The sequence below is a fragment of the Struthio camelus genome, chromosome 6, assembly GCF_040807025.1.
Source record: "Struthio camelus isolate bStrCam1 chromosome 6, bStrCam1.hap1, whole genome shotgun sequence".
Taxonomy (NCBI): domain Eukaryota; kingdom Metazoa; phylum Chordata; class Aves; order Struthioniformes; family Struthionidae; genus Struthio; species Struthio camelus.
Window position 1 is genome coordinate 35,199,932 of NC_090947.1, and position 27,757 is coordinate 35,227,688.

Here is a 27,757-nt window from a genome sequence, read left to right on the forward strand (position 1 = left end):
ATATGCACCTGTGCATTTACCCTCCTGGTGCCAGGGCTATCCCATTGCTGTATCATCATCCCAAACACAGGACGAAACAGAGGGCTGTGCCTCCCGACCAAGAAGCTCCACCCAGATCTTCTGCAGATTTGTTTAAACTTGTGCCTAAGCACATAGTGCAACAGGAAAAAAACGCCAAGCCAGGCTATCTTCTGCTGTGCTGGACTGGTCACGTTCCTTGTACTGACCTTTTGCCAAGCTTTTTGTGATCACATACACGCACAACATTATGTGACTGGTTTATCGGGTATCTAATGAAGTATCCTCACCCCTCACTTCACACTCCAACAGGTCAGATTCTTCTACAAACCTGAATTTGTTAGGAATACTTGAGCCTAACAGCTGATGAACCAGCAGGGCATTTAGAGTAAAAGTTTTAAAATGCTTATAGGTAGAAAAGATAACTCAGGAAAGCAGGCTAAGAAATAAATTACACACCTATGAAATGAATTATTTCCCTTTCACCAGGCATTGCTGACTTTTCACTGAATTATCTTAATTTGTGGAAACTTTTCCTCGCTGTCGGTAATCCAGACACCTGTGCTAACTGGGGATGGGAGGCAAGCAAAGTTGCTATTTTTTTATTCCAGTCACTACAATGTATTTCCACAAGACATGTGACTACAATAACTTGAATTTTCTCATTAGCAGACAGGATGTTGTTTATGACTGCACAGGGTGATGGTTAGCGTTTGGAGTAAATTAAAAAAAGACTCCATCAAAGCTGCCCCATGCCCCGAAGACAACATTAATGATTTTGGGCCAATAGATTAAACCGGAAAATTAAGTAATAGTTCTGAACACAAGACGTACCCATTTTAAGTCTGAGAATATAATTAACCACAGAGCTTTGAAGTCGTCCCAGAAAAATCTTATAGATAATCAAAAGTTTCCTACTACATCTGTATTCATTGCGCTGCCCAAACATGGATGGAAACATACTGATAGAAAAAGGTCTCCTCTTGCTCAGCTTTTGAAAAGCACCAGCTATCTCCACTAGGAACAAGCTACAGACAAGATTTAAAGGGAATAAACTCTATGCAACCACTGACCTGTGGACCTTGTGGATGTCTGCTTCTGTAGAAATAAATGGGGAATTTGTGTATAGTGTACACTCCAGCAAAACAAGGCCTGAACTCCTTTTTTCAGACAGAACTCCTACAAATTTAACTGGAAGTTGTGCCCAACAGCACGTCAGCTGGCTGCAAATCTTCTAGCAACTGCTTGATGAAAATTTCTGTCTTTGACTAAGCAATTCTTCACAAAGTATCTGCACCTCAGGTAGACGTCGATGTTGCATTATTGAAACAAAACGGGGGCAGGGAAATATTCATCTCTCCCTTAAAAAGCAGGAAAACATGGAGACCTTCTCCAATTCGTGCTTCGCAGCAGCATCAAATATATCTATGTTATTCTTGACAAAAGTTTATCCAATCACTTCTGAAAAATCTCCTATGAGGTGGACTCTAGCCTCTGTTGGCAGTTTATTCATGTATTTTCCTACCTTTACCATTTACGTTCATGTTGAAGTTCATACTCTGTTTCTTGCCTGAGCCACAGATTATTTGTCCTGCCTTATAGCATCCTTTTACCTACTTGAAAACAGTTCAAAATGGGCCCTTTCCCGGATTTCTCACCTGAGTTCTTTCAAGTTCTCCTTACAGTCACTATTTCCTCAACTTCTGATCATTCTTACTGCTCTCTTCTCTTCTAGAGCTTCTCCAGTTGACCTACATCTTTCTCAAAGTGCAGTGGCCAAGTCTGTATTCAGTACTTCAACCACAGTCTTTCCAATACTGAGTAGAGTGGAAGGATTACTTGACACATCTTGTGGGTTGTGGTCCTATTTATACATCTAGACGTGACACTTGCCTCTTCTGCAAAAATCACGATGTCACTGACTCATGGTCAGCTTGTGACCTACCACACCTCCTCTATAGAGCAGTGCCGCAGGTCGTTTATCCAGTGTAGGTCCCCCATTTCTTTGGCACCATTTTGGCCATACCACGGCCAAAAAAATTCCCACTTGTAAAGAGACTGTGAGACCCAAGAGTTTGACGTCTCACCCACACAGTGGAAAAAGAGCAGGAAATGTCTGAAATGCAATTGCCATCCAGTACTTTCAACATTGTTCTAAAATTTAAGTTTTCTGAGGAGTGAAAAAAAGGAAGATCTTGCACCCAGGCCCAGCTTATAGCAATAGGTAGAACATTATCAGGCCTCTCTCCTATGTTTTTCAGTGTCATCCTCGGAGATGACCAGAACGGGTTAACCTGAGCAGATAGCTTAAAATGAGAGATGTGCGTGGCCAAATGTCTTAGCAGTTGTGATCAGCACAACTGCCAGGCAGCCCTTGTGGACCTCGCCTCTACTAATCTTAAGCAGCCAAATGTGCTCCTTTTATTTTTGCATTGTTCCCTTTCCTATTTTATCCCCACAAGCATAAATCTTGGATGGAAGAGACTATCCATATATACGCACCCAGCCGAAAACAATGGCAACTGTCTAACCATGTAAAATAACAGCAATAGATTTGTTGAAAAAGTCAGAGTACACATACTATTCTAACGTACTTCTATTTCCTTTTTTTGCAGCGTTGGCATGCCAGAGGAAGTCTAACCATTTAAAATTTCCCCTTTATACAGAATCAGGAGCCTTCTTGCCTAATTAAGAAAAGTTCATCCAAATGTTACTTGTTATGGCAACTTCATTTCTCAGTCAATCATTCTCCTATAAAACAAGTCGCCGGTCCCTTTTGATCAGTTTTACACAATGATTTGCAATTGCCATCAATTTAAGCAAACTATCGACACAGAACAACAGAGAGCTGAAAACAATATGTTGTGAATATCTCCTGGCTGTCATTGTGCATGTGACTGGGGAAAGTCATTTGTGACCTTTAAGCTGTCATATTAATGGCCTTAATTGTAACTGACAGGGTAATTGGGCTGAAAATCATCCAAAACAAAACAGGAATCAGCAACTGAGACCAATTGGTTAAACCAACAGAGCACTCATTTGGTCGTTCACACACTCAATTATCCACATCCCATTTAAACACACTTCAAAAGGACGAGCTTCAGAAGAAGGAGGGAAGGAAATGCGATAGGGTCTATATTTGGCTCTATGTTCTCCAAACAAGGCATGATTATTTTTTAATTCTTGTAAAAGGATCGTTTCCTCCAGCTAACTACTGGCTACATGAGATCCGAGACAGATCCTTTCCGTCTTGTGCATCAGTCGTCACAAAATTTTTGTCTGACAAGTTCTGCCCTCAATCAGTTTATGCAGCCCCACAATCTCGTAGTTCTCTCTTTAACGGTCCTGATTTCTGTTGGCTTGCAGGGGACTGTAGCTGAAATGCTATAAACAATCTGCCCAGTGTCATGCTAGTAAGGAAAAGTATCCGGTTCCTTTTCTTTGCTGTGTCAGCCTTATGGGAAAAGAACAATAAAGTGCAGTAACAATTTATTTTCATCATTAGATACTCAGTAAGAAGCAGGCAAATAATGGATTTCTCAAGTAAGTGGCTGAACTGAAATAAATGAGGGGAAAAAAATTGACTCAAATCCAACCAACATCTGAATTATTTCTGTGACTTCTGACAAATTAAAAGACAAAGGTTGCGTTTTGTTTCAAGGCAAATTATTTTGTTCAATCCCAAAAAGAATTTTTATTTGCATTGCAGGATTGGTGCTCATTTTTCTTTTTGATTATTTTTTAAAGAAGATTTCAGGCCAACTTCAAATGAAAAATATCACCTCACGTAAAAAAAAAAAAAAAAAAAAGATCAGATTTTGAATATAGGTGAAACATCTCAGCATTTCCAAGGCACACTATTTCATTTCAGTGTCAAAGTTAAAGGTTTCAACATTCTCTGGGTTTTTTCCTCTCATATCATTAGCCAAAAATCTTTGTTGAGTGCAGCAAAATGTGCACATTCACTTGAAATGCCCCTTTCCAGCCAACTCACTGCAAATCTACACATTTTGTTCAGATCTCCTTACAGTATACTTGAAGAGCATGTTTGCTCTTTCTGGCACATTTTATTGATTTGTAGTAAAAGCCTCACCAACAGTCCTTCCAGTTGCCCTTATAAAAATGACATGTTTGATAACAAAAATACCTGGAAGTTTTCAAAGGGGTAGAGTTTCCAGGACCCTGGTTTCAGACTGAGGCAACCCTCCTCAGTGCCGTTGGTTATTGCATAGCCTGCCCACCTTCCCGAGATGACCAATTTATGGCTACATACAGCGCTGGCTTCACGTTCCCCTACTGTAACAGAACTGGTAACAAAACTGGTACTAACCACTTCTGTCCCCGTGACCCTGCATCCCTGCATGGCAGCAGAGATGGCCCCCGAGCCCCGTTCCTGACTGCAGGAAATGTCTGAAATGCAATTCCACTGCTCACCTTGATGCAAAATGCAAGATATCTTTGATTTGTCTTACCCTGTCTCATCCCAAACCTGGCAGGAACGACATGGCCTGCAGCCCCACAACTCCTCAGGAAACCGTGCACGTTATTTAGGGAACCAGAGTAGGGTACTAGCCCTTTTCCCCCGTCAGTGCCACCACCATAGCCCTAACACCCTCTTCTTCCTCCCACGGTCTCCCTGGAGAGCAGGATTTGGCTCGCACTGGACTCCTTTTCCCATCACCCGCACGGCCTTACAAGCGGAAGTGAAGCGGGCACAACCCTCCGCCCTTCACTCAGTTGCTCCAGGGAGAAGTTTCCTCTCTGAGATCCAACCGCTGATGGAGGCGCCTTTGTTTTTCCTCACCCCTGGCTGATTTTAACGTTTGGCATTTTCTCGCCGCTTTTTCCCTCCCCGCCTCCTCTCCCCCAGTGGAAGAGGATAAAAGTGCCCAAGTCAATTTTAGGCCACAGGGTTTCAGCACTCAGGGCACACCTTAACGGGTGGCCTCTCCGCGAAGCCTGAGGTTTCGGACCAGGACTTCAATAACTTGGAAAAGGACTGTGATTTGAAGACGCTGCCAGCACAAGCAGTGGTTATGTGGGGTCAGGCCATTATGCAACTGCACGGAGGATAACCATTCTGCCAAGTTTCATGCAACCTGGAGCTCGTTACAGATTAGTCAGGTCTTGGCCAAATTCAATAAGCCTGTTCACAAGATTAAGGTTAAGTAAACCCTGGCACTGAGGTAGGCCTGATCATGGAGCTAAATAATAAAAAAATGGAAAACCACCTTAAGAAACAGCTCCCAGAAGACTGCCACACGTTGCGCTCTGCTTGTGATTAGTCTTTTTAACTACAAAGGTGGATGCTGAAGGCTTAAAGCGGTGACGCTTTTTGTTTGACTAAATAAGTAAGCCCCCAATGTTCCCACTTGGAAGGCCACAGAGAGGCACTTGCTGAGATTTGCTTTCAGTAGAACAGCTGGAAATGTTTGTCTTGCAGCACATTTCCCAAGTCTGACCCCAGCATTTTCAGGATCCTGTGTGATGTAAGATGTGGAGAGCCAAAGAGTAATTATATATCCCTGGCATAATTATTTCCTCTCTCTCCCTCCCCCTTCTTCTTCCATCTCTAAATCATTCTGGTAAAAGCTGCAAAATCCAATCATTCCACTCAGTTTCCACTCAGTCCAAGTACACAGCTCTCATGAAGCAAGATGTCAGCGCAGACACTGGATGTACCCCAGGCACGGCCAGCATGGAAGAAACAGAAACTACGCTCCCAGCTTAGTACAACAGCTGCAATCCTCACCTGAACACAGACCTTCACTATAAAATAAAGCTTCCTGGCATTCCTTCTTGCCAGCAAAATGCTCATATTTTTCCTCCAAACTCTTACTGGAGGGCAATGTACAAACCCAAGATTAAGGAGATGTTAACTTCCCAGGGATCAAGACAAGCCCCGTCAGGTTGGGAACTCTCAGGAGTTGTGGTCTCTCTTGTGATTGTTGGACGGCCTAAATCAAATTAATTTCTATGTGGGCCTCTAAGTGAAAGTGCTCTACAGCATGAAAAAATGGAACTTCTCTTTCCAAAACCCCTCGCAATACTAAGTCTTCTACTGCTTGTGGAAGAAGCTTGTCCTTGGATGGTCTCTTGGTCACCAGACATAAACTCACTAAAAGGCACTTACAACCCACAGCCAGTAACAAAAGAGAAACATCTTCCTTCACCAAGGGAACATCAGGCGTGCCTGTCTTAAGTGAAACAACATTTTGACACCAAACCACCACTAATAATAGGTTTTTCAATATCTCTGAGCGCAATCCCAGATACACGGGATTAGCCTGACACATAGAAACCGTGGATGCGAAGCAACAGATGCAAAGCCATAAACGTTGTCCAAATCCCACGGCATTTCTATCCTTGCTTTCTCCCACGCTATGTAAATACTTCAATTGAATTTGTCTGAGGTAATAAGCAGCACAGGATCCTCAGCTGTAACGGCTCTGAATGCTTCACTGACACACGCTGCGCACCAACACAACTGCACTCTTGACAGCTCTGATTTTCTCAGTTATTCAATGACACCGCACTTTGACACGTGCAACAGAGAACAGCACACTCCCAGCTAACCTCAATCACAGCTGAGCAATACGATGCAGCACGTCCAAAGAAGGTCATTTATAATGGTGCACATCTCCAGCAGATTGTTATCATCAAAAAGGCATGAAGAGAGCATGGGGTCATGAATAACATTTTAATTACCTTTTCCAGTAGAATTAAAAAATCAGAGCCATGCAGTACCAAACCCCACCCCTCCACATCCTTCTGTGCACACACTTGATTTCCTGTGTTTGGACTTTCTAAACTACAGTAACCATCAAATTTCAAACTTTCTTCCTAGGCTGCTGCACCCATTACTTTGCAACTGCTTAGCTTGCTGCTTTCTAGCTCCTGAGGTTCTCCCACCTCACGTGCATGCAGGTAGCACGTAAAATGGCAGCTTGGCAGAAACCACAAAATCTTTTTTCTCAGGAAAGTCAAACACTACCACCTATACTCCTGTAATGCTGCCAGCCTGGTACAGGAAAGCCAGGGAGGAAGATACATGATAAAAATGCAGAAAGGTTGGGAAGGAAAACAGCAAGAGGGAGGCAGAGCTGAGACGGATAGAGGAGAATCTGGTGTTTCTCCCTGCAATCGGTTCCCTGCAGCAATTTAAAAGGTAGAGCTGAGCTGCCAGGTCCAGGGAATAAACATAATCTTTGCCAAACTAGTGCAAAGATTCAAAAATGTTTTGATATTTTTCAGAAAATCTCCTTCGCCCTTGGAAATACAAGATTTGGCTGCCAGACTAGGAAGAAACAGAAGGGAAGGAGCAAAGCCACAGGGAGGCCAACCTGGAGATGGATGCAACGGACTGAAAAGAGATGAAATCTCTATATAACCCCATCTCCTGACCGGTACTGGTGGACTGATCTACCCAGGGGACCAAATTCACTGAACTCTGGTTGCCCTTTTCTGCAGCCCCCATGCAACAGCCAGCGGGCTGCACATGCCTGTGAAGCAGGGACACCCATGGGTCACGCCATGGCTGGAACCGCAGGGCTGACAGTGGGGATATCTGTCCTTCCTAGAGCACACCAGAGCAGCTGCCACCAAGAGCCACCCTCTCCCCTTCTCGTGAGCACAGCTTATTGCTCTGCCTGCCTCTTCTCTAACCACCGGGCTTCGCTCCCCCAAACTTTTGCAATTCAGGCAGCACAGTCCCATGAGACCTCAAGCCAAATGCAGCTTGATCCCTTGAGATTCAAAATGCCAGCAGGTTTTACAAAGCAAACACAACACATGGCCCAGCTCCCACAGTGCACATACAGGTGGAAGATGCTGGGCTAAGCATGCACTGTTATTCCCAGGCTGAACAAGCTGGATCCTGCCACCTGGTCCTGGGTCCCTGATTTTTGCTGGATCTTCATACACCCAGTTGAGCATAATGCTGCAGGCTCAGACATACTAGCCGAATCAGCGCACGCTGCGTGTGAACCAGGAGCACAGACACACATAGCTGCATGCTGGACTTCTGGGCAGCAACGCAGCTCCCTAGTTGGAGACGGTGCATGTTCAACCTAGCCAAAGACAGAGAGAAACACGAGACTTCTGATATATGGAGGGCAAATCTGCAGGGACAGCTGTCACAAACGAAGTCATGCTTTGCGTTCAGCTCACAGACCGCAGGGCAATGTGCTACCTGCTGACAGCTCCCATAATGTCAGCATTTCTGCTCTGGGAGGCTTAAAATGGGAAAAAACAGAGGAATACCTGCAGATCAATGATGACACAGTGATAAAATCACAGCTACTACGCAACTAAAACGATGGCATGTGGTCACAGACATACTGGCAGGTTAGTACAAAGAGACTGTAGAGCAAGTGCTCAAACTGCAAGGGTATTTGAGAGAAATGGGAGAAATGCATAGCTCGAGACCTCACAGGATCTACCCGACACCTCCAGGACAGGGTCCGCTATGCTGACTCCAGCCAATGCTGTGGGACACGCGCTGCTAGGAGTCCTACGCGGCTTCTTTCCTCAAAGGAAAAAACTGGAAAGAGAAGACGAGAACAGGACGGGATCAGATTTCCTCTCTAAAATTTAATCCCTAACTTCCAGCTTAACACATTTACTATCAAAACGGTTTCCTTAGACCTGCTGGTCAGTGCTCCTACGAAAAATCGGTTCACTGCCAGTGGGCACGTAACAAAATCCCCGTTCAAAGCAACTGGATACCAAGTCACAGACAAGCCAAGCGCAGAAAGCCACTCTCCTGCTGCTGTCTCACCATGCTGTCTCACCAGCTCACGGTGTCAGCTGAAAATTAAGAGCTCAGTGCCATATCTGGCCTCTCCCAGAGCCTTGCTGGCCAAGCCAACAGGCATCTTCAGACCACAGGAGGCTCAAAAATACCAAAATAAAACTGAGAAGCAGGAGGGAAGGGGGCGGGGGGAGCTGATTGCTATTTTTCCACTCATAGTGCACAAGTAGAGCTCCTTCTATTTGATCAGTATTATTAGTTTCTTAGAGAGCCAGTTCCCCAGTTTCATAAATCAGGGCAAACAGTATACTTAAGATGCAAATGCAGGAGAGTTGCAAGTAGTAAAAAAAAAAAAAAAAAAAAAAGATTTTCCTGAAAAAAAAAAAAAAATCTGGCGAGAGGCGGGGAAGAACGATCAGGACATTTTTAAAGCAAGAAAGAAAGGAGTTTCCTCGTCCAAGACGACTTCTGCCCCTGTAATAAGCACGGCAAGCCCCAAATGAGAGATTACATAAAGTCTGTAATTAACGGAGCGAAAGCCGCAGTTAAAACAATCTCCAAAGCCCCAGCCCTGAGAAAAGGCAACTCGAGTCCCTTATCTTTCCTTGGAAAAGAATGTGCTCCCTTAGATTAATGACGTGTTTACCCGAAAGGAAATCACCGCCCTTCTGCAGCGGTGAGTGTTTGTTCCTTCCAAGTCCCTGTTTTCCGACCCGGCGCTGAGCTCCCAAACCTCCCGTTTCAGGGCAACGCACAATACGGCTTCCTGCCGGCCCCGGCGCCCAGGCAGCCCGCCTCGAGCCGGCCCCGGAGGCGCCGCTCGCGCGGCACCTGCCGCCCCTGCCCACCGCCGGCGGGGGCGAAAGCGCGGCCTTTCGGCAGCGCCGCAGCCGGGAGGCGTCGAGCAGAGGCAGCGAGGGCTGCGGCCGCTGCCAGCCAAGGCGCTGCAGGACGGTGAATCAGCCCGCGCGAACGTACCTTTGCGTCGGGCAGGCGAGTCAACGAGCGCCGAGGCCTGGAGGGCTTTCCAAGGGAAGACCTCGCTGACCCTTTCTCGGCGGTTAAAATCTCACCCATCCCCGCTGCCTGCCAGGGGGCACCTGCAAAAAGCAGCCGAATCTTGGACGGGGCAGCCTCCTCCCACGTGGCCGAGGGTCGGAGCAGCACGGGGCTCGTGGGCTGGCTGAAACCCCCTGAACAAACAAGAAAGTCCAGAAGTGTCACGGGGCAGCCGGTTTGAGGCAACCTGCTGTGAAGAACCACTCGGGGATGACCAGCCCTTTCTACGCTTGATAAATCCAAGTATTCGCCTCCTTCCCACCTACCAGGCTCCGTCTGGGGGTTCACTGGGCTCGGAGACCCTGAGGAGGGGGACATGGGCACCTTGGGTGTCTGACCCCACGGGCGAAGCACTCAGCGGAGCCGCCAAACACACCACAGGTCCTAGACCTGACCTTCTCGAGGCAAGGCCGCCTCCTCCAAGAGGTATCCGGTTGCCGGCATCTCCGCTGCAAGGAAGGTTAAAGCTGGCAGAGCTGCAATAATGGGGTCTGGCCACAAGTTAAAAATAAAACAAAAGACAGGACAAACAAAAGACAGAATAAACTGCTTCAGTCGGGCTCCAGTGTTTGCACTAAGCTAACCGGGCGCTTTGATTTTCTCAAAATTCTGTCACATCTCCCAAGCTGCCCGGGCAGCGAGCACAGGTCCAGGCTTCCCACCTAGAGCCCTTGACAGCCAAGATGCACTTACCATGACGCCTGGACGGAAGAGAGGAAATGCTAATTTCCCCCTAATTTCCCTCCCTTGAAGCGGGCGAAAGACTAACCCCAGTGGTTAACAGCAACTTCTGAGCATTTTAGCTCTTCCTTGGCCTCTTGAGGTGTGGTGGGATCCAAGTGGTGCAAAACCAACCGAATAAACAAATAACAATATATATATATAATATATATAATAATAATAATCAGAGAGCAAAGTACCCCACACGGGCAGCTCCTCATCCCAAAAGCCAAAGGCTCACTGCTGTTCAACGAGAGCAAACTCGGAACGTGCCTGTAAAAGCAGTTAGTTGAGCTGTTTGGCAGCTACTCTGCCTGCACTGGCGGTTGATATTTTTAAATTATTTTTTGGAAAAAAAAGCAAAAAATTGAAATGTTCTGCAGGTAAAAAATCTGAAAGTTTGGCTGGGGAAAAAAAAAAAGAAAAAGGAAAGGGATTTCCTGTACAGGGTGTTAACAAAGGTGTTTCAATTTTATAAAGTCCACTTTTACTTTATATTATTTAGTACTAATCATCAATCTTGTCATAATGCATAAAATACTTTTATTACTATATATTTTATTTCAATCTGATATCTGCTACCTGGCTTGTTCAGCAGTATTGTAACTAGTTGGTGGAAGCGCTTTATTCACCGCAGTGAGTGCACTAAGTACATGTCCCTTGCTTCACCCTTTTTCTAGGAAAATATTTTGCATAAATGGGATATTATTATTAATTATGAAGTAGCACGTCTTGGAAGCCATGCCCAGAGTCCCCTGCCATGGGAGGTTCTACAGAACTTCTCAGATGAAAAATCCCAGCTTTAAGAAATCAGAATTTCGGCTGAGTCAAGGCACAACAATCGAAGGAAAATGAATGGCATTTGAGCCCCAGAGACAATGACAAATATCCTTTGGACTAGTAGGAGTGACCTCGTTTCTAACTGAGAACTACTCCATGTACGGCTTGGGACAAAGCCCAACCTGTGTCAGTGGAATCCCCATCTTTCAAAAGTCAGCAGTTAACCAAAACGTAATATAATCAACCGTAGTCTGCCATAGTCTATACAGTCTTCTGCCACACTCGTGACTATGGTATCCCACACTTCCCACTTATGGATCTGGATATTATCCAGATGACAATGGTATTTAAAGCGACAGCTACTCAGTTCACTGATTTCTTTCATTCTGTGGCCAAAATAAGGGTCTGATTTTATTTTTAGGTGGTTTTCATTAGCCTTTATACAACACACACAACTTCAGCTCTAACTTTTGTTTCAGAACTGAAAAACACACTATTTCATTTTGAAAAGCCTGAACGCAACATTTGCACCAACAGATTTTTTTGCTTGTTTGAAACTACTACTTGAATTCAGTCTAAATCAGAGAACACATTTAAACTACCAAAACCGCTTTTTTTCCAGTGAATACACTTACCCACAAGTAGAAAAGAAAAACAAAAGGAACCATCACACTATCTCCCAGGCCAGCGAAAATACAGTAACGCTAAAATCTCTTATCTGCAGCCAAAAAAGGCCCAGAATGGTTAATGCAAGACAGCAGAGAACACGATGAGCTGCAGATAAGAACCCACGTCCCATGCAAGTTTTCTCTTTAAGCTGGGACAGGAATGCAAATGAGAAGTGAAACGGTTGGAGAAATAATCTAATATGCAGAAATTATCTTCAAAAGTTGAATTCCTTAATAACGAAAGCTGATTCAGGAGACAGCTGAATTGTGACTGGAATTAAACACTGAGGGAATGAAATAACAGGGGGTAAAATATCTCTGTCATTGGAAAACAATTAAATAGAGGCACAAAAAAAAACCCAATGCAATTAAATAAAGCTGTCCAGTTTAAACACAGCAATGGGGAGAGATGCAGAGATTATGGGATGACATATACTTTCCTCGAGCTAGTTGGTCTTGTTAGGTTTCTAGCGTTGCTGCTAAAACGGAGAGTCTATACGGGAAGTTTTATCAGGGGAACAGGCGGGGAAAGCACAAGTTAAAGCAGGGTCTAACACGGGACAAAACTGACTGCTTTTCTCTTTAAATCTTCCCTGGTTATAAGCTGTGTTAGTATTTCCGTGAAGTGATTTGTTTTCCTCTTAAAGAGCAATATCACTGGTGAGCCACAAAACATTTTACAGAGGTAGCACAGGACTACCCCATTTTACACATGGGGAAACTGAGGCAGGAGGGACATCATGGGCTGACCACACAGTACAGCAAGAGGCAGGCCTTGCCGAATCCAAGCCTCCTCCCCGTCTCCACAGGCTCACACACTGGTGCATGCAAACACAGACGCACCTTCCGCTTTTGAGTTGGACTTGGCAGCATTTTCCAGTAGGCAGAACAGATTGTGTGAGCTATCACCTTAGCTACCATGGTACTTTAGGACTTATTTACATACTTTAGGATTTATTTACAATTTATAGGAAGAAGACAAGCTTAAGAGTCACCTTGCAGGGAAAGAGTTTAAAAAAAAAAAAAAAAAGTAAAAGGTTCAACCAACCAAGTACAAAACCACTTCTTTTCAAAATCAGGAGGAATATCACCTATCCTGCGCTAATGGGCCAAGACAACTGTGTTTTACCACAGCGTTACTATCAAGATGTGAATCAACAAGCTAACTTCTACCATAGTTTATTTTGAAGAAGTTTAAATCTGCAACATCTGGAAGATAAAAGCAAACTCTGCAGGTGCTTGTGGCAGGAGCTGGTGCAGAGGACAGCAACAACACCCACCACCCAGCAGGAGAGATGCGCTCCTGCACTGGCCGGAGGGCTCTCCAAGGAGGACATCCTTCTGCTGACCTCCCCGGCTCAAATGCAAGAAGGTGACCAGGAACGAGGAAATGTGCTCTCTGAGCCTGAAATTCCCTCCCAAACTCCACGTGGCCTCTCTGATAGCATAAGCTAAAGAGGAGAAGACTGAGGGGAAGCATAACAAGTCTTCAAAAGCAAAAAAGTTTAATGTGGAGAGGAAGGATATAAGCTGTGCCCCAAGTGCTCTAGAGAGAGGGCCAGAAGTAGTGGGTTTCGGTGGCAGGAAGGGAGGATTTCGTTTGGGATGGCTGTGCCTGGAACAGGCTCCCCAGGGATGCAGCAGAGGCTCTGCTGCCGGAAATTTTTCAGAGCAGGTTAGACACACGCATCAGGAGTGATAACAGGGTGGGGATGGAGTAAATGATCTCCTGAATTCCTTTGTAGCCCTCTTTCTAGCCAGACTGCCTTAGGAAATGAGACATGCAATCACACCTCGACAGCCTATTCTTCTTGACAAATTTTGAACTTTGGCCAGTTTGGGCCAAATTTGGGAGGAACCGCCAAAATATTAAGGTCCTACCCGTTCTATGAAAAAAAACTTGCTTTGCAGCAAAGCAAGAGCCAAACTCACTTTCTTCTGTAGGGAAAGGCTTCAGCATAAACTCCTCCGGCTCGGGAAGCGGCACCACACTCATCAACCAGGACACCCGGCACCATGCGATGCTTCGAGCATCCTCAGTGCGGCCCCGTGGGTGCAAGGGGTGTCAATGGCCCAAGGGGACCTGCTCTTGTCCGCTTTTTCTTGCCGACTTTATGGAAGATGCTGCAAGGGTCAGGGCCTGGCAAAGAAATCCCTCAGTGCCGACCGGCCAGGAGGGCACAGAGAGACTCTCACAAACCAGCCTCGGCAAAAGCAGCCAATAAAACAATAAGCAAAAAACACGGTGCAGCAGCCGACAGGTGAGACGGCAGCTTCTTGCTGCCGCTGCTCAACGAAGTCCTGCCGCTGGGCGTCCACCGGGGTGAGGAAGGAGGAAAGCTACCTAGGAACAGGAGGGTCACACCATAAATGAATCGCCCAAAAAAAGTTATGGGTCAATCTCTCTCTCTCTCTCTCTCTTTTTTGTTGTTTTTTTTTTGTTGTTGTTTTAAAGCAAACTGCTTTAAATACCTACTTCAGAGAGACTGGAGAGACCTGCGCAGCTTTCCTGCCCGTATCCAGACAAGGCCCCTAACAATGTTATCACTTTTCAAAACACATCTGTACAGCAGTCCCTAGCCCAGACAATTGGCAGGTAACCAGTTAATAAATTTCTTCGCCAGACGGTTGAATAGGCTGGCCTCCGCTCAGGAGTGATGTCACCTCCATTCAATGCACTATAATTGGAAAAACCTGGGGAAACCAATTGCGTGCTTTTTAATAAATAAAGAGCGCATTAGCAGCCTCCCGCTTTTATTCACCATGTTGTCTACCTTGTTCAGTAGCAAAGTGGGATTTTCTGCCGCCGCGCGCTCAGTGGTTTCTGCTTGGAATTTGATGCCAATTTCCAGATGTGCTTCAAGCCAGGAAGTCGGCAATCAGGCTGGATAAAGCCGGTGGGATTAGCCGCAGTTCATCTTCTGACACACACATCCTTCCTGCACCCTCTCTTATAAAACTAGGGCACACCCCTCCTGCCCAAAAATAAAATAAAACAACCTAAGCCAAGCGAAAGCCTCCAATTATGCTGCGATCATTTTCATATCAAGTATATCCATGTGCAAATTTATTTAATAAATTCAATCCATCAAAGCCCTTGAGACCCCACGTCAAGCTCTTTACAACACCGGAGCGTTTATACACGTGAATCACTCTAACAATGGCAGGTTGCCTCTCCGCTGAAGCCACCCCCCGCGCAGCTCGTCAGCAAACGAGCATCGGCTATCCCAGCTGGGGAAGCCCAAGGAGGAGAAATCCTTCGAACAAATCACCCTTAGATGAAAAAGCAAGGCTAAACGGTTTGGGAGAGCAGCTTCGGAAAGCTAAAACCAAAGCGAATGACCTCGAGGATGTGGTTATACAAAGAGTAATTCCAAACAGAAGTACTCGGACAGCAACGCTCTTAACGACCCTAATGGACGGGATTCACGCCGGGATTATGCTAAAGGCCTCAGCGCACTTTAAAGCCTCCCCACTTCTCTGCGAAACGAATTATCCTGGCTTTTCAGCTGGGTGAAGAGGCTGCGCGCTCGCCAGGCAAGGGGATCGGACCCAGGCGACCTGCCCACGGCGCGGGGCAACGCCAGCTGCGGGACCGCGACCCGAACCCAGAGAGGTCCGGCTCGCCCCGCCGGACCTGCACCCTCCCATCATTTCATCCCCTGCCGCAACAAAACGGTTATTTTTTTTTTTTTCCAAGAACGTTCCAGGCTTTTAAGAGGCTGCTCTTGGGCCACCTTGGCCTACGCGGCGATTCCCTTCGTCTCACCAACAGAACAAAGCACGACCAACCTAGCACCAGATCTTCCCCCAGATAACCCCCCTCTTGTCGTTCACTCCCACAGTCGCCCTGTTTTAACAGGGCACCTGAAAGCAACTGCCAAAACAGGAAAGCAGGCGCCTAATTGAAGGGAGTATTTGGGAGTCACCCTACACAAAAATTAGCAGAGATATGCTAGGAAAATAAAAGTGCGGGCATTAACAGCAGTCTTATCTTCTTTTTCCATGACTCTAATGTTCTGTACGTGAAGAGGCCAAAGAGCTTCACACGTTGTTCTGAGGAGCGGACCACGTACGGTAGTCTCCCTTTCACCTTCACTGCTCCCCCCAGAATAAATAAGGCCGATATTACAATACGGACCGACAGAATTACAGTGCAAAGGTACGCAGGCCAAAAGAAAACAGCGTTATTATTTTGCCTGAAAACCATTACTCAGGAGCGCAGCAAGCGCTAGGTCTTAGCTAGGTGTCAAGAAGTGGAGCGCTGCCTGATTTCCCGTCACAGCTGCTGCGTTTGGTAGAAACAACAAGCGGCGCCTGGATGGAAAGATGATACGGATGTTTCCCCTTCTTTGCGACAGTGGGTCTCCCCACCGTGAGAACGGCCCCTGCTTTACAGAAGCGGGAACAGGGGAGTCTCCATTTCTGCAGGTGAGACTGAATCTTAAGGTGACCGGCTGGAGACAGCTAAGGCGAGCCCGCGTTTCCGATCGGGCTAGGAAAGCTGCTCATTTAAGAGCTCTCAGCCTGGGACCCATGACCCGTTAGCAGTGGAAACGCTAACCAGATCCAGGAGAGGATTCAGGATGAACTCCAAAATCGCAGTATAACCGGTCCCTGCTTGGCAGGCGGCCGGACCCCAGGGGCACCTAAAACGTTTCCCTGCTGCGTCCCAGAGCTCCCCAGGAGCCCGCAGGCCCGCTCTGCCCCGCCGGCCCTACGCGCACGGGGAAGCTGGGCAGAGCTGCCTGGTGCGAGCAGCTACCACTGCGCTGGCTTGCTGCCTCCCAGGGCAGAGCCTCGGCCAGCCGCTCAGAGAGGACGAGGCTCCTCCGCTGTGGCAGTGGGCAGAACGGGGTCTCTGTAACTCACTACCACCTCTTCAGTCTCCCGGTTCCTCCCTGACACCAAACCCCGCTCTCCTGGCACGGAGGGCAGCATCTGGCTGAGCAACCGCTAAGCCCGAGCTTTCCCAGTCTGCAAACATCTCGTCCTCGCTCCAGCATGGGTGAAAAGCGCTCGGGCTTCGGTTCCCATCCCTCTTGCCAACTGCGAGGCAGAGCTATTTCGCTGGTTCACCTCAGCGAACGGATCAGGTGAGCTTTCCTCTACTCCAGCTCAGGACTGTGAAAGCCTGGTGGACCGTCGGAGGAGGAGCAAGCCGCAGCGAGAGAGAGAAAGAAAGGAAAAAAGAACCAGGAAGTCCTGCTGAGAAGCCCCCCTTTTGTGTAAATACAGTCCGACCTCAAGCTAAAAATAAAGGCAAACCACAGGAAGGGAGTGAGTGCTTGGACAATATCCGACTTTGTGTGTGCCTGGGTGTGAGTTTGGGGAATGGGGGAGAAGAGCAGAGGGACTCCACCCAATATAACCACACAAAGACATTAGTTTAAGATCTTCAAGACGGACAGGCATTCTTGTAGATTATTTAAATCCAAATAAATGCTACTTGGCAGATATGTAGTTCTTCGGTATTTGCATAGCACTTGGGAAATATAAACGAGGGAAAACACTGCCACAGTAGCCATAAGAAAAGGAAGAAGGATTGCACTAGGCCCATTTTACAGGTTAGGAAACCGAGACCTGAGGTTAATACTCCATAAACATGCCATAAAACAAGTAAGCAGTCAAGGCAAGATGTTAACTGAGGTCTTTCCAACTCACAGTCATGGCTCACCCTCAAAAATTACCCCTCTAGTGTCTCCCTCTGCTTGCTACCCTTTGTACCTAGGTCGCCAGTGTGGCCAAATAAGCACACCTGAAACAACTGCAGACATGCGAGGACTGCAGAAGGCTGGCTACACACGCTCCAGGAGGAAGACTGAAAGATCTCCTTGATGGTGCAGTGTTTTGTCCAAGGCCAAAGATGATTAATTTCTCTAAGCCTGCCAGCAGCTCTCGGCCCCAAATCAGCATGGTTTCAATTGCTTCTCCTAATGCTGGATCCAGATGCACGGCATCCTGCTATTCTCATCAGCCCATAAAAGATTGCATGACTGAACTGGGAGCATGTCCCATCCGCAGTGGGTCTGGTGCTGCCCTGCAGAAAAAAACTGTCTGCTAATGAGTGCAGCTGCCCCGGAGACAAGTGCCTATCCATGGCACCATACAGAAAGCCTGCGAAATACAGGCAGGGCTCACTTCTCAAAGCCCAGTGCTCACCATTGGTGCTGACACACCACGCAGAGGCCTTCTGAGGAAACGCAGGGCTCTGTGAGGCATCAAGCGCTCAGCCTGCACTGAAAATGCTTTCTCTCGCACAAAAGCTGTTCGCAAAAGCAGAGAAACCACGGCTCTTTACAACATGCCTTACGGCTACAGACCCAAGCATACAGCCAGCGTCGCTCTAGGCCTGAGGGGCTTAGATCCCGCCGCAGTTGGCCTGGCATTCTTCCACGCTCCGGAAACCCTCTTCTCTTTAACCAGCCACGGCTAAACAGCAGGATCTGTGATGCTCAACCATTTCATTTCCTTTCCTTTCTCTATTTTCTGTCAGAAGAAAATGACATAGTGCTCAACAGCAGAGGAAATCTAAGAATATTTTGACCTCAGCTTGGGCATGTTTCCTGCTGACTCTTGTATTCCTCTAATTCTCCCCTCCTGGTCCCACGTTCACTTTCCTCCCATCATCTCTCATCCTGAGCGTTCATTTTCTCTCTACCAGCACAAAGGTCTCTAGGTCTACATTAAAGATCTCCTCTGAGCAAGGCTGAAATGTAACCCCCCACTGTTTCCTTTAGCAAACAACTTCCTATGAAATGCAGCTGTCGGGAGCAGCTCGGTTGCTGTCTTTGCAAAACATGCCAACCGCATTTTTCACACTGAGCACAACCGTCCTCGTTGTGTTCTTGGTTGCAAGTGCCTGCTAAGAATTTCGAGTTTCACTCGGGGGCAATTTTATCTGCTAAATATAAAATACAAAAGCCTTTTTCCTGAGTAGCCTTTCCACAAAACATCTGAAAAGCTCACTCTGAGAGGTGAGGAGCTGCTGGTGCGTCCTCTGCCCCTGACATCACTGCCTTTGCAGCACAAAATACGGCAGTGCGAAAACACAGCCACACCATCTGCGCTATGAATACCTATAACATGACTCACCTCCCATCCCCTGATTCAGCAGCTGAATTTTAACTGTAATGCACAAATCAGAACAGAAGATCTTTCCTTTAGAGCCACTGTATCGATTTCTTGCAATTCCCCCTAAGGTGTTTCTGGACAGAGGGGAAACCAAGAAAAAGGTGACACCTTCTGTTTACTTAGCTAATTGCACTTTGCTATTACTGAAAGTCGCTGTGGCGCTCAGGAACTCTGTCCACTGCAACGCACTGCATCTTGCAACATGTTTCCCTGCAAAACCCGCTCTGGGATGAGGATATGGTGAGAGGCGGAGGGAGGGGAACCGGTCTCCAGGTGAACGTGGGGCTGCAGGTGGGAGCTCTGGGCCTCTGCTGTGCCCACAAGACCGTGGCCAGCTCTGCCCCGACTGCCTGCCCCAGCTTGGGGCCACAGTTGAAATCGCACTGGGCTCCACAAAGATCACACTTGCTGGGGAGCGTTAATGGGGGACACCTGCATTTCAGAGACCTTGCTCTCCAAAATCCTAACAATATTTCCCCCAGGCTTCCTCCTTGAAGAAGCTTTCCTCCTTGCCTCTCATCCTTGGAGAGCAAAACTCAATTTTGCTTACTCAGCTGAGAAGCCTGGAGCCAACCCAGGTTGCACAGTTCACCACACAGGCAGGGTTTAAGTGAGGTCATGGGCCTCTGGTAGGAAAATCTCCTTAATGCACCCTCATAATCCTTCATTTTCACTGGCACAGAGTTAACAGCAGAAGGCTACAAATAGCAACCACAAATGCAGGCAGCTCTCTGTTGTTAGAAAACCTTCAAATGCACTACAAGTATAATAAATACACACATTTAGAGCCAGATGATGAAGTTAAACACCCACATTGACGGGGTACCTTCAGTCGCGCTCTGGAAATACTCTTTGCAAAATCAGGGGTTGCCGCTACAGACTTGGTACTCAAGTACAGAAGCCACATCTGGAAGTTTTGAACTCTACCTCTGTACGGACGTGTACTTTCACAAAGAGACACCCAGGGAGAAAACCCAGAGGATTAATACCTGTTAAAGCCAGATGCATGTGCCAACATGAAAGAGGCATTACGTTTTACCTGGATTGAGATGCGTAAAGGAGCCAATGACAAAGTCCAGCGTAGAAACAGCCAGCAGGAAGAGCAGCAGGAGCTGGAGCCGGATGATCCACTTCACGCCCGCCAGGTTGATGCCAAGCAGGCCCAGCAGGACAGCCAGGGAAATTCCTCTTACTGCCCAGATATTGCTCAGCCCCACAACATCAGCGATGGACTCGGCAAACCCGGTGATGTACATGGCACCTGCAACGCACTGAAGGACACAGGGCTGTGAGCACCCCGCCAGCGAACCAGGGCGGCTACTCGTGAGCGGATAGGAACGGCTGTTACAACAAAATCTTTACGTTTACCCTGGCCCACAGGGACTCAGCCTTACAACTGTAATAAAGTACTTTGTTTGGGCAACGTGGGGAAGCCAGTGCACGTATTGCCTGGGTAAACAGAGAAGGCTGGGCTCTAGGACTAGCGATCCAGGCGCTTTTCACTGGCTTCAAAATTTACCCTCAATCAATGTTCCAAGATAAACCACACTGGCTTACCCAAGGAAGAAAAAGATGAGTCAACCTCTGTAAGCTTTCCCTTTCTTTTGTTCCTCTGAGAGTCAGGGTCCTAGCTAAACACCTGTCTGAAGAATGATAGTACGCTTCCCCCTTTATCGCCTCCCAGGGTTTATTTTTAACTCAGTATTTAGTTTGGATGTAAAGTTCGATGTTTTGCTGGCTCCCCGTCTCGTTAGTGGAACAGAGGCTGCCCTTCGGCGCAGAGCGCATCGTGCAACTCCGGTCCCCGAAGCTCTTGGGAGAGCTGTTTATTTTTCTTGATGCGGAGTGGGATACGCATTCTTCTCTGGATGGCTGCAAGCCTGCAGGAAGGGATTGCTAAAGCAGGGAAAAGCCTGTGCAGATTCAGGCTTCAAACCACGCTGCAGGGAAGCAATCCTAAACGCCAGGACATTTCTCCCTAGAGGTTCCCGTGTTTCAGCAACAACGCTTTTCAGGGCATGGCTCTCGCTCCACTAAACAAAGTCGGGGTACGCAGCTGCATTGGCAGGCACCAGACCCCAGCAAGGGCAGGCAAGGCGAGGGGCCGGTTGCAGAAACGAACCGTGAACGACCTCAGAGGCTCGGGACGAGTCTCCACGCCAGGCTGCAAACACGCAGCCTCAGGGCCACAGGCTGCAGTTCCCGCTCCCCCTCTAGCGGTTAGACGAGCCGTCTCCCTCGGGCAAGCAAAGCGCCTTCAGCCGTCTGCGCCGCTTCCAGCCCCTCCGGACCAGTCGGGCCGGTCTTCTCGCTTAGGCAACACCAGCAGCCGTTTCCCAACGAGATGCCGCGGCAGATAGAAGCTGCGTCGCAAAGCCGGAACGAAGTTCAGTCACAGCCGGTTTTACGCTCAGATTTGTGGACTGCTGTTTTCTGCCACAACACAACCAGAAGCTGTTTGAGAACCCAGCTATCCCCGTCCACAGAGCAGGGGTCCCCAAGCAAGAAGTGGATTTACTCTTGTTCACTTGCCTCTAGCGCAGCCTACGCCACCACTGGCTGAACGTACAACGCAACAGCGCTTCGCTCTGAAAACGGACCTTTTCTTAAACTAGCTGTGGACGAGCCCCAGAGGCAGCACAGCACCTCTGCGGGACTCTCACCAAAACTGCACTTGAGATTTTAAGGAGAAAAAAAAAAAAAAACCCAGAATCTTACTCTAATAAACGTACTAAAACAAAATGCAGTTTTTGCATCTCTCACAGAAAAAGCCCTGCAGAGAGAAAGAAGCATCACGTCACTCCCAATTCTTCGTATCTGACTAATGCTATTTTTTGAAGGAGTTGAATAAGATTGCTTTACTTTCACGACAAGGTTTGAAATGTGTCACTTCCCCTTGTTAGAAGGACACTCTGAGGAGAGCAGAGAGAGGGAGAGTCTCTGATAGTCTCAGCACTACAAATGTCCTTGAAGGCTTTCCTTTGATAAACCACGTGCTGAGCCAGGAGAACGAAGGAGTCGGGTGCCTACAAAGGCGCTGCTACGCTTCACGCAGCAACGGCAATCACCTCACACAGGCACTGCGGAAAGGGCTTCTTTTTAATATTTTGAACTACTTTTCTTGAAATCAGAATTGAATTTCTAGGCTGAACATTTGTAGAAATTAGTCTCTTAAGAGCCTTTGTAAGCCACAGACTTTGCTGGCTGAAGAACATAATTGATTTTCAACACCCAGATAAGTGCTGCCTCTATCTGTGCTTTTAGAACAAAGCGATTTTAGGGCTGGACCCTGGAAAATCTTCACTTGCACAAATAATTCTTACTGCGAACTGCTCTGGACAAGGAGGCTGCAAACTCCAGGCTTGCGCTTAGAGTTGCGGCAACTAAACGCACATTGTTGGTCCTGGCGGGAGTCAGTATTTCTACGTGTGGTGGAGCCGTTCAGGGCAATCTCATCAGGCCTCTCCTCTGGAGCATCACATGAGGAAAGCAAAACCAGCCAGAAATACCTGCACAGAGAAACTAATTGGGTTTTCCAGCACGGCTTGGCCATGCGAGTGCCAGCCTGTCCCTCCATTAGCATCAAGGCAGTGAGCAATCTCTCATCACACAAGGCTTCAGTACCTACAGGGCTATTTATTCCCTACTTTCCCCAGTCAGAGCAGGATTTCACCTATTTCTGGCCGGGCTCATTCGGCTACTGGCTAAGTGCTCTGTATCTAGCTTGCAGCAAGGGAGCAGGCTATAGCTGGTATGAAGCACGTGGGCAGAAAAAGTCTTCTGAGCATAGCCGAAGAGAAGGGAAATGCATCAGCTTTTGGAAGCAGGCAAAGCATTTCTAAGCGAGCTGGCAATTTCCCACCCCACAGCCCCCCAAACTACATCGAATTCCTAGGTAAGTGCTTGGGCTGCTGGAGCCCAGCTTTTATGACCCTCAGGACAGGCTGCAACCTGATTGCTTTCCCAGACAGGGTCCGACCAGAGAGCTGGAGTGGAAAATATTACAGGAAGAATTCTCATGTGTGGCCCTTTTCCATATCTTGGCTTGTAACTGCATTCAATTTGTATTTTATGGACACTTGCTTTTAATCTGGAGAGAAGGGAGAAGAGGGGATTATTTTGGGTTTGTGTGCTCTTAAGGGTTTTCAGAGATTGCTGCAAGCCAGCCATTTAAAAAACAAACCTCAATAAAAATTCTTCCCCGCTCACTGCATTTTATACTGTTCATAATATCTTTATGGGGGGAGGGGGCTTAAGTCACTACAGATTTAAGAGATTACTTTCCATTCTTCATGTTTACTACATGCGCATTTCAGTGCTTCCCCAGCACAGCTCCTCCGGGCCTTTCAGAAAACACAGAGCTGTAACTCTCTGATCTCGACAAGTCAATTAGCCACAGCCCTTATCTTGCCCAGCTCTCCTCTTCCACGTGAGCTCCACTTCTGCTCACTCTAGCTCCTGAGGAGAAGCAGCTCAGGAGCGTCTGGTCCAAGCACCTCACCACCTCTCCAAGCGCATGGCAAGTGTTGCAACGCCAACACATGGAGCAGCTGTGGGCTGATGTATTTGCTTTAGGTGGTCACACTGGCCTTCCCCTCTTGCCAACAGGGGTAATTTGGGATCAGGAAGCACTACTTGCACAGTTGGCTTGTTCAGACACCCAGGTCCCCCACCCTTTTGGCCCCTGCAGTGTGGCATGTTGCCATGCACAGGCCTGCTCCTACCGGGAGGCACCAAGCTGTACGCGGCCCGGTGCTCTCTCACGCAATCCATCGTGTTGAAGCGTTATTTCCTGGAGCAGGAGAGCACAAGACTAATACGCGTAATGCAATGTTTCTTAACGTTTGTATGACTTTTCTTCTTTTTTCTTTTTTACCTGGCCAAAAATATAAAGGAGGCCAATGGTCCCCCCTACTTGACCTCCCAGGACAGTAGAAACCATGGAGTAGACTCCTCCACTTCCGATGCTGCACCTCTCACAGACCCCAATTCCAGATAAGACTGTTACCAGGGCAACCAAGATGACAAAGGACACCAGAAACATGCCCATTAAAATTCCAGTGTTCCCCTGTAATGGAAAAACAAAACAAGATCAACACACACAAGGAAGATTACTCAGGACAAAAGAAAAAAAAAATACTTCTAGTTACTAGTGATCAACGAATCTGGAGTCATTACAGAGTAAAAGGGAAAAAGAGAAAGCTCACACATGCGTGCACACCCACCCTACTTTGTATAATTAACATAACTGATTGCCAAATTTACGTTTCCGATTAACCTGTCTGAGGAAGACCTGTCTTGTTCTGTGGCCCGACAGATCTTTACATGACAAGGTTCTTTGTCACTGGGTTCCTGCATGAATCGCTATTTTTGTCCTATAGTTAAAAAAAAAAAAAAATCAAACTGAATGATTCGACTGCTATGGGGAGGGGACCACCCTCTGTTTGCATGTTTCACTAACAGTTAGAATGAAATATAAAATACTTCTCAAAATAAAAAGGAGTTTCAAAAATTAAACATTTGGGGTTTGTGACAGCTGACTTTTTTTTTTAAGCATTAAACCAGCATTACAAATTTTCAGAACATTCACCTTTAAAAGATCTAACCCTCCAAAAAAAATGAGATAACAAAGAACAAAACCCAAAAGGAAACACTGTGTGGAAGATAATGCACTCAAACCATTGCACGCTGGGTGTTATCTGCACACAATAGGCAAAGTAGCAGGTGGCTCTGGCTCTCAATTTACTCTTACGTAGTTTTCTTCAGAGGATTTGGCCCTGCTGGAAAAATTTCCTGATGTGGAGCAGAGGAAGCGCCAGAGGAGGGTGTGCGGTACCCAAGGACACTCATTGCAGGGTGAAGGGCAGAGGGTCTGAGCAAAACCAGGTGCAGGTCCTCGTTTGCACCTGTAAGGGCCGGCATCACCTGCATCCTTTTGGGTTGTTTGCCATTTGCGGTTGGCTTTTCTAACTTCAATGGAATCGCGCCTTCCAAAAATTAAAGAGGAGGCTGATTAGTACCTCCAGAAGCAAACAAGCGCTTCTGTCACCAGCACCTTCCAGTCCTCTCTCACATGGCTGCAATTCATCTTCCAGGGCCAAAAATCTTTCCTCGTGCTCCAGTCCATCTTCTCCCGCTGACATACTGCTTAGTCCAGTGCAGAGCGATTCCAACAGTATTATCCGAAATCTCCCCCAGTGCCCAGGGCACCATTAACGCTTGGCTTCCTTTCCTGTGCCTTTACTCATATTACAGGCCACGTCCACATCATCCACTTCTAACCTTGCTCCTTCTCTTCCCGCTCCAGTAGTGCTCGTTTCTGAGGTCAGGCTAGCCTTGATACAAGTTTGTTTTTTATCAGCACTAAAAGGCTGCTTCTCCAGCACTGGGGCTGGTTGAAGTCCCAGATATTTTTTTTTTCCTCCTTTTTGTGAAACAACAGAAACATATCCAGGAAGTTGCTATCATCATAAAATCCTATTTTGGTTCAGTATCCCGCTGTCTCTGACAGGGGCTTTATCTGGTCAGCAGGGAACGGGGCCAAGGTTTGTTATAAACGCAGCTGCTGACTGGGTCAACACCACACAGTCCCGCTAGAACCTGACACTCCTTTTCAACAGGACAATTGCTCTTTTTCTTCAGTTGCTTACCTTTAGGTTAAAGGAGTTAATAAGAACGACACGCTTCAGTGAGAGAGGGGGAAGGAAAAAAAAAACGAAAAGAAACGCTTCCACATAGCCTTGGGCTTTTCCATAAACTGTCAGAGGTACTGGGCTATCGCCATAGCCAGTTAACAGGCAATCCAATGGTTCCCACAGAAGAAAGGGTTAACAGTAAAACCAGAAGAACCCTAACTCATTTTTACAGATCACCGGAAGGAGGAAGGCTGAGTTCACAACAATAGCGCGCAGAGAAAGTGGGAGGAAAAAGCCCAGATTAAATGCTGATACTTATTTATGCATGTGTGCTGGAAGGTGTTACAATCGAGTGCGAGTGGTTAGCGTAGCATTAAAATAGTCGCTCAACATTCCTGTAAGATCAGCGTCCCCTGGGATTGCAAGCTTAACCAAGCCCTGCCCTGGAAATCAACAGCAAAAGCCCAACTCTGCAACTGGATCAACATATGACAGTCCTCTGCCATGTGAACTCTCTGCCAACCTTGACATCTCCTCCCTTCCCTTTTACGCTAGCTTCCAGCTGCTTCATTTTTCTTTTATTTACTTACTTAATTTTTATTTGTGTTTGCTCCAGCAGTAACTTTCAAAGGAGACATGGAAGAAACAGGACCAAGAAGAAAAGGGAGCTAGGAAAAAATCACTCTGACTCCTTCACAAAAACAGACAGCAGTTCCCCCCAAAATTCACAAGCCAAGTTTCCACTAGCAAAGGCAAAGCGAGTGCCACACGAGGCAAGGGGGCACTTAGCACACTGATCTGCATCCACCAGGGAATTGGGCTGGACACTGTGCTCCAGTTTGCATCCTGCTGCAAACTCAGGAGCAGCCCCATTTCATCTTCGTTGTGCCATGGATTCACTCTTCTCTGGGGAGCTTGCTTCAGCGTGGGTCCAAATATTCCTTCTAATTTCCTTGCCTTCAGTAAATTGATTTCAAACGTACAGCACAAATTTCTTCTCAAAGGACCAGGAAGATGTCTCCTGTGCCTGTGGCACAAACTTGCGCTTGTGACATGAACGCTGCTCGAAGCTCAAATTCCACCATTCCCTGAAGAAGTTTTCCTTTTCCTAAGGGGAATTTTTAAGGGACTGTACAAGGTATTGCGTCATGAAGAGTCCTATACTGCAATACAGCAGAGACACTTTTCCAGGCTGAGATACTGTCCTGGATCCACAGGTGGAAGTCCTTTTGGTGGCAAGGACAATTTCACATGATTGAGGGCTCTCCATTCAAGACAGCAGAGACGCCAGTTCAAACTAACATGTATGAAACAGGCCAATGTCAGTGGTGTTTGGAGGACAGCAGAACAGGTGTAACTATTTTACCTGAAAAGCAGTATTTTGACACAACAGTACGACACAAGGGCGTCCCTATTTATTTGCTAGGTTGGTGGGTTTCAGTTTTTGGTGGATTTTTTTTTGTCTTTCTGAAGGCTAAATTAGGAAAGCAGTTACAAAGACCATTTTAGCCTTCCATTTTAGTGCAACGTCCTGAAATGCTAAAAAGAAATACCAGAGGATTTAACCAAGTCACTTCCTAGAATGAAAAGTGCAGAATCGAAAATGCTTGGGTGGGGACGGAGAGGAGAGATGAGGAGGTGAAGAGGAAATTACCAACCACCTAATTCACACGTTCAACCAAATCAGCACTCACTCACCACAAGCCATCCAGTCCTCAGAAAAAGAACCACTCCAAAAATGTTTATCATGCAGGATGTGAAGACCCCATCCCACGTCCCAAAAAGCACTGGCTCCCATACAAACAACTGGATCTTCCACCAAGGCTTCGTCTGTGTCTGAGGCACCTAGAAGAAAGCAAAGCCCTTTGTTTTATCTCTCGTTTCCTTAGCAGGCTGCAGAAGTGATGCAACTGGCAATCACAACTACTGCAAGGTGAACAGGGGGGGCTCCTGAGACAACCACGGGTGGAAACGTGGGCTGCAGGAGGAAC

The 27,757-nt window shown here is 47.1% G+C and overlaps 1 protein-coding gene across 3 annotated transcripts in view; it reads right to left on the bottom strand.

Moving 5' to 3' along the window:
- Positions 1–27,757, bottom strand: part of SLC12A8 (solute carrier family 12 member 8) — a 67,289-nt gene that overhangs the window by 31,258 nt on the left and 8,274 nt on the right. For all 3 annotated transcript variants that reach the window (XM_068949117.1, XM_068949118.1, XM_068949116.1), the window contains 3 exons: positions 27,465–27,611; positions 24,008–24,199; positions 20,171–20,402 (listed from right to left, as the gene is read on the bottom strand). In XM_068949117.1, coding sequence (XP_068805218.1) covers positions 20,171–20,402; positions 24,008–24,199; positions 27,465–27,611 — 571 coding nt within the window. The remainder of the gene's footprint in view (positions 1–20,170; positions 20,403–24,007; positions 24,200–27,464; positions 27,612–27,757) is intronic.